Raw genomic sequence first — 13417 nt, 5'->3', positions numbered from 1 at the left:
GGGGGGTAAAACCCTACCCCTTGGTATTGAGGCAGGTCACACTCTATCGCTTTTTAATGTCAAAAGCATTCTGCCTCCTGTTGAAGAATCAGTTGGTGAGAATGGTCCCCGAAGGGGGTTTGTGAGGAGGGAAGGAGAGAAATTCTATGGAGTATCCCTGATGGATAATCTCCAGAACCCAAGTATTCATGGTGATCTTGTTCCAGTTGTGGGCATGCATGGAGGCTGTGGCAGTAGAAAGAGATAAGAAATGGACCTCTGAATCTTCTGGCATTTGTGCAGAGGCTCAGCTGGACTCTGGTAATAGGAAGCGTGCAGAGGTGGCGGCCTTGGTCCACATGGCTGTCTCTTGTGTTTCCTCCTGGGGGCTGGAACGTAAATATCCAGGGCCTACAGAGTAGATCTCAAGTCCTTTAGTGAATACAGGGACTCGTCTGTCTTCTAATTAAAAGGTTGGACTCAAAGAGGAGGTCCTCCATGGTGTTTTGAACCTCTCTAGGAAACCTTGAAGACTGTAGCCACAAGTTCCTCCAAAGGACAAAGTCCTGTGGCCATAGTTCTGGATGCTGTATCTGCAGCATCTATCACAGCCTGGAGAGCCACCTTTGCCACTAACTTCCCTTCATCTAAAAAGAAAGAGCGGAACTGGATTCTGACTTCCATAGGAAATGTTTCTTTAAAGTCCGCAAGATTGGAGTGGCTGTTAAAATCATATTTCACTAACAAAGCTTGGTAGATAGCTATCAAAAATTGCACACCCGCAGAGGAGACAACCTTCTTTCCTAAGAGGTTCAGTGTCTTTAAGCCCTTATCTGCTGGGATGGATTACTGGTAGTGTGACCAAGCTCTTTCTATAGCTGCCTGTACCATCACCAACTTGGGCCAGGACGGGAAAACAAAAAAACTAAAAGAAGTCAGCTCCTTTGACAGGAATAAAATAACATCTATCAGCCCTTTTAGGTGTAGAGGAACATGGTGCTGGTGTGCACCATACTGCTTTGGCTGGCTCTAGTATAGCATTGTTAATTGGAAGGGACAACTTACTCAGTTCCTGCAGTTGCAAGATGTCCCAGAGCTGGTGTTGAGGATCTTGGAGCTCCTTTAGTGGGATCTGTAGAACGTTTATGACCCTCTGTAACAGCTCCTGGTACTGATGGTGGTCACCTGGTGGCAAGGGCAACGAAGAAGCGACAGCATCGTCTGGGGATGAAGAAGAAGCGGAACGGATTCTGCTCTTTCTCCTCATACACCAATAGAACCAACTGGTGAGAAGAAGAGGAGAGGTACAACTCCTGAGAAGGGCCTGCCAAAGGGATCCCATGGTCCCCAATAAGGTCAGAAAGAGGGATCCACTGGTTGTGGGGGACCTCAAAGGGAATCAGTACCAGCAGACCTGAAGTGTGTGTGGGGTCATAGCTGGAGGGATGCACAGCCCTCTCAGTTGGAGCTCCTGTGCCTCCATGGAGATTCTGGTGCAGCTATCTCCTCTGATTCCTAGGATTTTTCCATCAGTAGTGGCAGTACCATTGGTACCAGCATGCTCCTGCCTGATGGCTGGAGATGGAACAGCTCCTGGGACAACAGAATAGCTTCTTCCTCCAGAGTAAAGACATCCCTCGGGAGGGCAGGGCCAGAAAGGAGTGGAGACTGTGGATAGGGGAAGAATATATCCTCTGGTGTTATGCAAATTTTTGTATGGCCCTGGATGTGGGAGTTCCAGCAAACATGCCTGAAGGACCCAGTTACCTGGTGTAGCAGAACAGTTTTTAAATGAACAAGGGGGTAACTCCAATCTAGGGATCTTGGCAAATCAGATTCCATAGGTTGCATATGCAACATCTCACCCAGCCAAAATCAGCTCAAAGACAGAAAAGACATTTACCTTTTCCGTAACTGGTGTTCTTTGAGATGTGTTGCTCATGTCTGTTCCACAATAGGTGTTCATGATCGCCACTCGCACCGGTGCTGGAAGTTTTTCCCCTAGCAGTACCCATAGGGGGGAGCGCCCCCCGCATCTCCTGGCACGGTATAACAGGAGCTGCATGCTCCCCCCACCCTCAGTTTCTTCTTGCCAGATAACTCCAACAGAGGGGAAGGAGGGTGGGATGTGAAATAGACATGAGCAACACATCTCGAAGAACACCAGTTACGGAAAAGGAAACTGTCTTTTCTTCTTCGAGTGATTGCTCATGTGTATTCCGCAATAGGTGATTCCAAGCTATATCTGTTGGAGGTGGGTAGGAGTTCACAAGTTCCCAGGATGGAGAACAGCCCTGCCGAACCTGGCATCATCCCTGGTTTGGAGGACAATCGCATAGTGCAAGTTGAACATGTGAACCGAAGACCACGTGGTGGCCCTACAAATGTCCTGGATGGGGATGTGGGCCATGAAGGCAGTCGAGTGTGCCCTCACAATGGGTGGCAGGGGGACACCCTCCAGCTCATAACAGGAACAGATGCACAAAGTGATCCAACTGGAAAGCTGCCGAGTGGAAATCGGCCGGCCCCTCGTGTACTCAGCCGAGGCGACGAACAGTTGCAAGGACTTTCTGAACAGCTTTGTCCACTCGAGGTACAAAGCCAGAGCCTGCCGCACATCAAGTGTGTGGAGATGGTGCTCCTCACTGGACACATGAGGCTTGGGGGCAGAGGACTCGTGGAAAAATATCCTGACCCACGTGGTAGGCGGAGACCACCTTCGGGAAAAACGTGGGGTGTGGACGGAGCCAGACCTTGTCCTTATGAAAAACTGTGTATGGCAGCTTGGAGGTCAGGGCCGTGAGCTCCGAGACTTGCCTGGGCAATGTGATTGCAACCAGGAAGGCCACCTTCCACGAGAGATGAGACCAGGAGCACATGGCCAATGGTTCAAACAGGGGCCTTGTCAGACTAGCCAACACCAGGTTTAGGTCCCATTACGGGACCGGGGGGTCTAGCATACAGAAAAAGACAGTCCAAAGCCTTAAAGCACCAGCCAATCATAGCATGCGTGCCCTTGCACCGGCGGATGGAAGGCCGATATGGTCACCAGGTGCACCTTGACTGATGAGGGTGCCAGGCCCAGGGCCCCTCAGGTGGAGGAGGTAATCAAGGATAATCTGAATCGGGGCAGTCACCGGGGAGACACCCTGGTCCCCTGCCCACCTAGAAAAGCAGGACCACTTCGCCAAATAAGCGCGGCGAGTGGTGGGTTGTTTACTTTCGAGGACGATGCACTGGACCTGCTCTGAGCACGTCCTTTCCTCTCCACCTAACCACTGAGCAGCCATGCCATGAGGTGCAGAGCCGCCAGGTTGGGGTGGAGGAGGTGGCCTTGGTCCTGAGAGAGCAGGGCTGAGCACAGCAGCAATGGCCACAGCGGAGCTACCTCCAGACCTGTGAGGGACCCGTACCAATGCTGCCTGGGCCACTCCGGGGCAATCAGGAGGACCCAGGCCATGTCCATCTTTATCTTCTCCAGGACCCTGATGATTAGCGGGAACAGAGGAAAGGCGTAGAGAAGCTGGTCTGACTAGGACAGGAGAAAGGCATCAGAGATAGCGCCCCTCCCCAGACCCCCCCGGAGCAGAACTGGGGTCATTGCCGGTTCTGCTGAGTCATCAATAGGTCCACCTAGGGAGTTCCCCACCTTCGGAAGAGCCAGTGGGCCACTTCCAAGTGGAGGGACCACGCGTGTTGCGAGGAAAAGTCCCTGCTCAAGCGATCCGTCCTCTCGTTCCATGCACCCGGTAGGTGGAAGGCCTTCAGGTAGATGTCATGGGCCATAAAAACGTCCCAGAGCCTGAGGGCTTCATGGCAGAGGATCGGGCCTCACTTCGCCTGTTGATACAGAACATAGAGGCTGTGTTATCCATGAGGACCCCGATTACCTTGCCCTCCAGGTGCGAGCGGAAGGCCATACATGCCAACCACACCGCCCTGAGCTCCTTGACGTTTATATGTAAGGTCAGATCTTGAGCCGACCACAGGCCCTGGGTCTGAAAGTTCCCCACATGGGCCCCCCAACCCAGGTCTGACGCATCGGACACCAGCTCCAATGACGGGGCTCTGTCCCTCAGCGGGACCCCTTGGAGCAGGTTGTTTGGGGTGGGCCACCACTGTAGGGAGGTGATCAGAGTCCAGCACGGTGAGGACCTTGTCCATCCTGTCTGTGGATTAGGAGAACTTCAAGGCCAACCAGAGCAGGAGGGGCCTCATCCTGAGTCTGGCATGACGGACCACATATGTGCACTCTGACCTGTGACCCAAGAGTTGCAGGTGGTTGTCACCGGGAACCTTGTGACCGAGTTGATGAGACCTTTTAGGGTCTTGAATCTGTCTGGCACGAGAGAGGCCCTGGCCGACACTGCATCCAGACGCGCCCCGATAAACTCAATGCGTTGGACTGGGACTAACGTGGACTTGGTGTTGTTTACCACAAGGCCCAAGGCAGTGTACGTGGACAGGAGGAGCGCCATGTGATCCCTCACCTGCAACTGGGAGGTGCCCTTGACCAGCCAATCGTCCATATAGGGAAATATCTGGACCCCCTGCCGTCTGAGGTAGGCTGCTACCACCGACATGCATTTTGTAAATACTCTGGGGGCAGTGGACAGACCAAATGGGAGGACCGTGAATTGGTAATGATTCTGTCCCACCATAAAATGAAGGAAGTGCCTGTGCCCCTCGAATATGTGGATGTGGAAGTACACAACCTGTAGATCGAGGGCAGCGCACCAGTCCCTGGGATCCAGGGAAGGGAAGATGGAGACCAGCGAGACCATGCGGAACTTAAGCTTCATCATGTACTGGTTCAGCCCTCGGAGGTCCAGAATGGGCCTGAGCCTCCCTTTGGCCTTCAGGATAAGGAAATAATGGGAGTAATACCCCCTTGCCCATGAACTTCTCGGGTACTGCCTCTATCACTCCTAGTCCTAGGAGCCAACCCACCTCCTGCTTGAGCAGAGCTTTGTGCGAGAGGACCCCCAAGAGGGATGGGGGCGGGGAGTGGTTGGGTGGAGAGGAAGTAAACTGGAGGGTGTAACCTCGGGAGATGGTGTTGAGGCCCCATCGGTCGGAGGTTAACCACAACAATTACGGGAGAAAAGCACACAACGGGTTGGAGAAGGGAAGCTTTATTGGGGGTGGATCCCTGATGAGGACTGGTGGGGTGCCCCCGAGTGTCCAGTCAAAAATGCCTTTTCCCCGCCTGCTTGCCCTTGGAGGACCCAGGCTGGGGGGCAGCCCGAGATGGTCTCTGAGGGCATCTCCTATAGTCCTGCTGCTTCTTATGGGTGGCCTCAGACTACGGGAGTGCGGTCTGGGTAGGACTCTGCTGCGGCTTGAACTTAGGTTTTGCTGGAGCCGGGACATAGAGGCCCAGAGTCTGGAGGGTCTTGAGGGAGTCTTTCATGCCATGCGGCCTTGTATCTGTTTCCTCCACAAACAGAGCTTTCCCGTCAAATGGGAGATCCTGCATGCAAGACTGCGCCTCACTGGACAGCCCAGAGAGCAGGAGCCATGACGCCCGTCTCATGGATACCACAGAGGCCATTGATCATGCGGTTATGTCCGCAGCATCCGAGACTGCCTACAGGGATGCCATAGCGGCCGCTGCCCCTTCCTCCACAAGCGCCTTGAACTCCTTCCTATTGCGCTCCTGGAGGGAGTCCTCAAACCATGGCAGGGAGCCCCACAGACTGAATTCATATCAGCCCAGGAGAGCCTGATGGTTTGTCACTCGTAACTGGAAGCCTGAAGATGAATAAATCCTCCTTCATAGATTCATAGCACAGTCCAGTCTCCAAGAGTCTTTGTTTTCTGGGGTTGGGGCTAGCTGACCCTGCCGTTCCCTGTGGTTGACTGACTCAACCATCAGGGAGTTGGGTGCCAGGTGGCTATGTGGGTACAAAAGTACTTGCATTCCGCCTTTTTAGAGATGGGGGGACAATGAGGCCAGTGTTTGCCACAGGGCATGTGAAATCTTAGCCACCCCTTCATGGAGAGGCAAGGCCAACCTACCCGTTGCTGATGGAGACAACACGTTAAATAGGAAGTCCGAGGGCTCCTCCATCTCCTCTGCCTGGAGGTGGAGACTTGCTGCCACCCTCTTTTAAGAGTTCTTGGTGGGCCCTGAAGTCCTCCTGCGGGACAGAGGGGGATGGACAGCAATTGCCTCCTCCGGGCAGGGTTAAGAGGCCGGTGCAGTGCTCTGGTTGTCAGCCAGTATCAGAGGGTCCACCACCTTATCGGACTATGGGCACGATGCCAAGGACATATGTCCCGTGACTCCTTTCTCAGGGGTCTGGAGAGGCAGGCCGATGGTGCTTCTGAAGCTCCGGCCACCGAGCAAGCTCGCACCAGGGGCTGCGCCGGAGGCGACGGTGCCCACTGGTACCATTGGGCCGGCCACGACACTCAGTGCCACAGCACATGTTGTGGCACCGGCGGAGCTGGCTGTTTGGGTTGGCTGGCCTGGCCCATTGAAGGACGGCTATGAATAGAGACCAGGCTGGCATAAGATCTGCTACCGTCTATGGACCAGGAGGAGTGGAGGTGCCAGGATCTATGACGACCATGGGATTGCGATCTCAACATGGAGGACCGGTACCGACGGTAACAGCTGCTCCGCGAACGGCCTCAATGGGCGGACCTGAGACGGTGAGATGCTCGGGGCTGCGATGTCTTAGCAGAAACTTGGAGCAGGAGTCTGCGCTGGAACAACTCTGATGACTGTGCTATGACCGACTGCAGTATTCTCTCCAAGACAAGGACTGATGGTGACATCCGCTGTGGTCCCGCCAATATTCACTTCTTGAGGATGAGCGGTGCCACGAGTCCTGGCCAGACGGAACCCAGCCAGACAGTCTGGTTGGCGTCGAGGACGATCCACCTGGACTCTACCTGAGCGATCACTGGGCAGTGATCGGTGTCGGGAATGTTCCCTCAACCAAGACTGAGGCGACTGCAGAGATCCCAGCAGCGGCTTGCCTCGAGCACAGGGCCAACATCGGCGGCGCTCCAGGTACCGGCATGGACATAACGTCCCAGGCCGCCTGGAGGGCTTCAGGCATGAACAGTCTCTGGACATCTCGAGAGGCCTGTTCTGAAGGGGCCAGGCTATTCCATTCAATGCAAGTTGGAGGCCTGGGGCCCGGTGGGGACGACGACTGTCCCACATGGACCTAGCCTTTGTCCCAGATTTCCCTCAATGCCACTGTGAAGAGGAAGTCTTCCTGGCCCTCTTGGCATGCCCCGTGGACTGGGAGCAGTGCCAACTAGTCGATGGCACCAGAGGGTCGCTGCATACTGACGCCACGGTGCTGGGTACCAGTTTGGAGTGGAGTGCCGGAATCGGCGCCGACTCCATCAGGATGGCCTGGAGCCTCATGTCCCTTTCTCTTTTGGTCCGAGGCTTAGAAGGACTTGCAAATCTTTCACCTTTCACTGATATGGGTTTCTCCCAAGCAGCGCTAACAGTCTGCATGCGGGTCGCTTCTTGGCATAGAATGCCTACAAGAGCCTCACGACTTAAACTCCAGGGCACAGGGCACCTGGCTCATTGACTAACTAAACAGCTAACTAACTACAGGTACTAATGCTGAACAAACGAATAGTTCGGAGGACGAGCTACAGCAAAGCTGGAACAGAGCAGTTCCGACACACCTTCACTGGTGGCAAGAAGGAACTGAGGGTGGGGGGAGCAGGCAGCTCCCCTTATACCTCGCCAGCCAGGATTCATGGGGAGCATTCCCCCCACCACGGGTACTGCTAGGGGAAAAACTTCCTGCACCGGTGCACGAGGCGAGCACGCACACCTATTGAAGAATACACATGAGCAATCACTCAAAGAACTCCTCTTATGGACACTCCTCTGAGGGGATCTGTCCTTACACCCATGAGAATGCTCTGTACTCTCATGGGGAACCCTAGAGTCCTTGGGTTTCGGGGTTAAAGGTTCCGCTTCAAGGCATGTGCTTGGAGGGGTATTGCTTGTCAGTTGAGGCTGATGTACAGGGAGTCTCCCAGTCCCGAATCCTAGCAGGGCATCCTTTAACACGAACTTTCTCAGTCGAATTCTGGGTGTAAAGGATCAACAAATACTGCACTTTGCAGAGATATGTACCTCACCCAAACAGTATAGGCACTACTGATGCTCATCACTGATGGAGAAAGAGTGAGGGCAGGAGACACAATCCTTGAATCCCAGACCTCTGGGCATAGTCCAGGAACCAGGGAGGATTTCCCCTGCTCAGGGAGAGAAAACTACTCTATACTAACCACAAACTACTTAAGCGAAGATATTGCCGGCTGCAATAGTGCCATGCGAACAACTGTTCTCACTTTCAGGTGACATTGTGAACAAGAAGCAAGCAGCATTATCTCCTGCAAATGTAAAACTTATTTGTCTGAGAGATTGGCTGAACAAGAAATAGAACTGAATGGACTTGTAGGCTCTAAAGTTTTACATTGTTTTATTTTTGAATGCAGTTGTTTTTTGTACATAATTCTACATTTGTAAGTTCAACTTTCATGATAGAGACTGCACTACAGTACTTGTATTAGGTGAATTGAAAAATAGTATTCATTTTTTTTTACAGTGTAAATACTTGTAATCATACTAAATATAAATATAAAGTGAGCACTATACACTTAGTATTCTATGTTGTAACTGAAATCAATATATTTGAAAATGTAGAAAACATCCAAAATATTTAAATAAATGGTATTCTATTATTAACAGTGCAAATAATCATGATTAATATTTTTAATAGTTTGACAGCCCTACTACTTACAAACATTTTTAACTTTAGAGTGAAGGAGGATATGATTCTGACTCAGGCCATGTGGCGGTAAGGCGGCACTGGAGAGGCACTGACCCACAGTGCTTCTTATACCCTTGGTCAGGAGCATGAGGAGAGCTGCTGTGCGCATGCTGGTTAATGGACACTGCTTTGAAGAAATTCTGGACTTGGGTGTGTGGTGCGCATGCGTATCCATGTAGGGAATACACATAGGGACCGTCACTTAAAGAAGAACTATTTGTGACTAAATGCCAAACTTTGATTTTTATAAATTTAGCTAAGTAAAGTTTACATTTTTCTTCCTAGGAAAAAAGCATCAATCAAATATTGTATTTTTTTCATTTTCTGAAGTGTCCTTAGTCATATAACAAAATTAACTGTCCCACAGAAAAATTCCAGATATATTATGGAATTTTATCTCCCCAAGTCAGAATTTTAAGTTATTGAAAAGCCAACGCATGCTACTACTCTGGAGAAAGTTAAACTCTATATCACTCTTTTCTCCTGACACAATACTTGCCATTCACAGGAAGCTCTCAGGGTATCCCTCAGTTGCCCATTGACAAAAAGTACTTTGATTGTTTTGCAAGGACATGCAAATTGCTCTCTCCTCTCAAGCCCTCTTGGTTACTGTTCCAATATTAAATATTTGTTTTTCCTTAGATGAGTATTACCTTCTATACACAAATGAATTCTGCACAGGGATGGAAATACTGTGTAAGCCATATATACAATAGTTTCATGTTAATATCTTTAAGTACATATACATTTTCTCCAAATAACTCAGGTCTTTTCAATATGACAATATTGTTTCCTCTTCTTCTCACAGGATGTCAGTAATTTATTTTTCCAAATTCCTGTAATTTAAATCAAACTTTTGTAGACAAATTTATCTTACCTTAAGTAAGTGCAATAATAAAAAACAAGCATGATAGCTAGCTAAACAAACATAGCGGTATCACAATATAACAACTAAATAAACTTTTTCAACAGCAAAGTTTATCAGGGTTTCAACTTAAAGTCATACCATTTGCATGAAGCAGACAAAAACAAAAACAATTAAATTCTCTATTTGGATTGTCTGCTCATGATTTTCTGTACAGTGAATAAGCTCAGGCTCCCCTTCAGTAACAAACATATCAAGCCTTTTGGTTGATTAACTTCCCCACTGCTCCTTTTTGGGATGCTCTGTTTATTTTAGGCTGTTAGTGGAAAAACTACTATCACCATCAAACACTCACCATGGGTCTGTTTTGCACAGTTCCACTGTTTCTTCACAGTCTTTAACAGCAGCAGTTATAACAAGATATAACAAGTCCACAGTGTAGAGAATTGCCTTTCCCAGATATTTTATTATTTTTTATATATATATATACACACACACACACACACACACAGAGAATTACCAAACTCTCATGTACTTTATTGTAAGAACATAAGAATGGCCCTAATGGGTCCAGCTAGCCCAGCATTCTATCTTCTGACAGTAGCCAATGCCAAATGCCCCAGAGGAAATGAACAGAACAGGTAATCATCAAGTGATCCATCCCCTGTAGCCCATTCCCAGCTTCTGGCAAACAAAGGTTAGGGACACAATCCCTGACCATCCTGGCTAATAGCCATTGATGGTGCTATCCTCCATGAATTTATCTAGTTCTTTTTTGAACCGTGTTATGTTCTTGGCCTTCACAACATTCTCTGGGAAAGAGTTCCACAGATGGACTGTGTCTTGTGTGAAGAAATACTTCCGTATTGCAAGTCTTGTAATATTTGGTGTTTTTCTTGAAGTTCCAGACATTGGAATCATCCAATTAAGTGAGGCCCTCAGCTTTCATTAAAAACAGTTTCTAGTACTTATGGTTGAGGAAAAAAACTTGAAAATGTAGACCCCAAACACTCCAAGAACAGAAAGGCAAGCAAAAAGAATGCAACATTCATTATTTTTCAAAATCATGATTAAGTCTCATGTTTTTTGGTGTGCATGATTTTGGAATGCTGGAGATTGACAATACTGTTTAAGTAGCACCAAGAGAACTCGATAATCTAAGCTAGCATCCTTACTTATGAGTTGGCTGGTCTTGGGCTTCTTCAGTCACAGCAAGACTACTGTACCTAACAGAGATTAACAAGGCCCAGATTAATGTATTATTTAAACCCTTGCCAGTCCTGGCTAATACTACGTTGTCAGGCAATGGAATTTCCTCACAGGGACCAGTTTGGGTAGTGTTGACCCAGCAGAGTTCCTCTTCAAACTTCAAAGTAGCAGCATATCCTGTTCCAGTATATTGAATCAAGAATAATGTGTATGTATAGGCACTTGCTCATTAAATTTCAAAATAATTAAAATATTTCTCAACTCACTTATTTTGAGATGAAATCAAACAAGAACAGATGATAGCTTTTGGAATCTGCAACTAAATGTTTAAAGAAACTGAAAGGCTATGTACAAACTAATTAATTACCTAAAAAGTAAAATTATTCACAAAGACAAATATTGTTGCAAATATTTACTCAAAAAAGTAATATTTACAGCAGTGTTTTAATAGCTATTCAAAACATTTAACAATCATTAAAAACAAAACTGAAAGAGTCAAATGCACATTGTAAAGGATTCAAATGGAGCATTTTAATGAAGTTTTGTTAATATTTCAAAGCAAGCTACTGTTAATCATATTATGCATTCCTATACCTAGCTGCTAACTACATAGCAGAAAAACCCCGCCCAAAAAAACAAAACACGCACCCCAAAATCATTTCAGCAGCCATCTTCTTGTATATAAGTTAGACTACAAAAAGTCCTAAAATCAAATTTTACATCTCTGCTTTGTATGCCCTTGAGTCTTTTTTGTAACAGTTAGTAAGCAGCAGCTACAAAATGGCAGAATACATGCCTGTCTGTTTCCAGTTCATTTTTTAAAAACAGTTTCTGCATTAAACCGTACTTTGGTTTCATTTGAAGACCATTCATATGGGTCTATCACTAATAAAAAAATCATTAAAACAACTGTAATGGCCTAACAGCTACAGTACTTTGAGCAGTATTGCCCTACTTTATACAACTAGTACGTCAGGTAAATCTGCACAGCTTGCACACTGAGAAATCTCACACATGTATTTATATTGTAATTTCCACTTTCACTGAAAGTTTAAGGTAAGCTTACAACCTGGCAAGATTACACCTGTACAGAGGTGCATAGATTCATTTAGTTCCGTTTACATGCTTTGACAGACAGGAATGTGACATCAAATCCAAAGTAGGTTTCTATTTATCCAAACTGTCAGTAGGCGAATGCACCATTGTTGTGAGCATGCTCTATTTCAGCAGTCGGTTTACTTAATCCTTGTGAGTCTAAGATTTCCACATGGAGACTATCTTCACACACAACAATAATCTCAATCTTTTCCTCTTGAGTAACAAACCACTTTATTGTAGGCAACATCATTGTGAAAATGAATTTTTTTCCATTTTCAAGTGCCAGACTAGTAAAACATATCCTCTTCCTATCTCTTGAAGATATATGCCAATGTGCTATTCTTTGTAATATTTTGTTACTAAACTGCTTTCTTCGTATACAACATCTACCCTTTTATTTTTCTATCTTAATACTCTGAATCAGCATCAATAAGCATACCCATCACGAATGGTCCATGGTGTTCTTACCATAATTTATACAGCATACTACTTTATACTGAATAAAGTTAGTTTAATTTCAGCTTGCTTCATTCTCATCTGTCTGGTTTACAGTTGTCTCCATTCTGCTAGGACTGCTTCCTTTAGGAATGTCATCTGTTTGTTCAGAAACTAGTTCAGCTTTCTTTGATGAAGGTGCAACATTACCTTTTTGAAGGATCTCAGTAGCTTCATGCTCAAGTACCTCTGATGGAGTCAAAGGCTCCAAATGAATACTGCCTTGCTCGCTAATGTCAGAACTAACAGATTCAGGTTCATCTCTTTTTCTCAAAAACTGCTCAAAACTAACATCTTCACCCAATGTCAGTTTTAACTCCTTAGTGTTCAAAGCTGCAAGCCTAGTTTCATCCAAGCTACCTTCTTTAGTCTGGTCATTCAAGATAGCAGTCTCTGAACTTTGGCAAATTTTCAATTCAGTTTCATTACAAATGTGTTTTTTTTGTTTCTCCTCTATGACTTGATCATTATTATCTGAAACACAACATACTGCTGTTTCACATGATGAGTTTCTTGAATAGTTGTCCTGGAGTACTAGATTGGAGTCATTTTCCATATTTGATGATGTACTTTCTTCACTCTTTTCAACTGATGAGCCATTGTTAATTGGATTTCCATTGCATTCTTTTTTTGTTTCCTCTGAAGAGTCATTTGCTTGTTTGCTGGAAAAAAAATATCCACTTATTTCTCAGCCATCATAAAAAATGTTTTAACATATGGGTCTACTCTGCAAAGTGACTAAAAATGTCACTGTAGAATTCCATACTTGTCATCTCTTACAGACCTTCATATCAAGTAGAAAGTGTCCCCACAACTGCTAGCCCTGCAAACTCAAGCTTGCATCTAACAGCTGAGTTCGTTCCTTCCTTCAAATCACTGCCAGTAATAACGATCTTTCAAGTCAAATTAGGCCCTTAGCTATACCTGTGCAACACAATGTTTTTTC

At 46.9% G+C, this 13417-nt stretch overlaps 1 protein-coding gene across 12 annotated transcripts in view; it reads right to left on the bottom strand.

Annotated features, from left to right (window-relative positions):
* The window catches only part of ZNF280D (zinc finger protein 280D), a 124776-nt gene that overhangs the window by 31768 nt on the left and 79591 nt on the right, over positions 1-13417 (bottom strand). For 9 of the 12 annotated variants that reach the window (XM_043494490.1, XM_038420104.2, XM_043494491.1 and 6 more), the window contains one exon: positions 11276-13133. The exons of 1 other annotated variant lie outside the window; for it this stretch is intronic. In XM_043494490.1, coding sequence (XP_043350425.1) covers positions 12494-13133 — 640 coding nt within the window. In that variant the 3' untranslated portion in view covers positions 11276-12493. Of the gene's footprint in view, positions 1-8712; positions 9641-11275; positions 13134-13255; positions 13396-13417 lie in introns of those variants that run through there. 2 more of the 12 variants (XR_006274928.1, XM_043494498.1) reach the window with 2 other exon arrangements.

This window comes from Dermochelys coriacea, chromosome 10 (genome assembly GCF_009764565.3).
Source record: "Dermochelys coriacea isolate rDerCor1 chromosome 10, rDerCor1.pri.v4, whole genome shotgun sequence".
NCBI classification, from domain to species: Eukaryota; Metazoa; Chordata; order Testudines; family Dermochelyidae; genus Dermochelys; species Dermochelys coriacea.
This window is presented reverse-complemented; position numbering and strand designations above follow the sequence as displayed.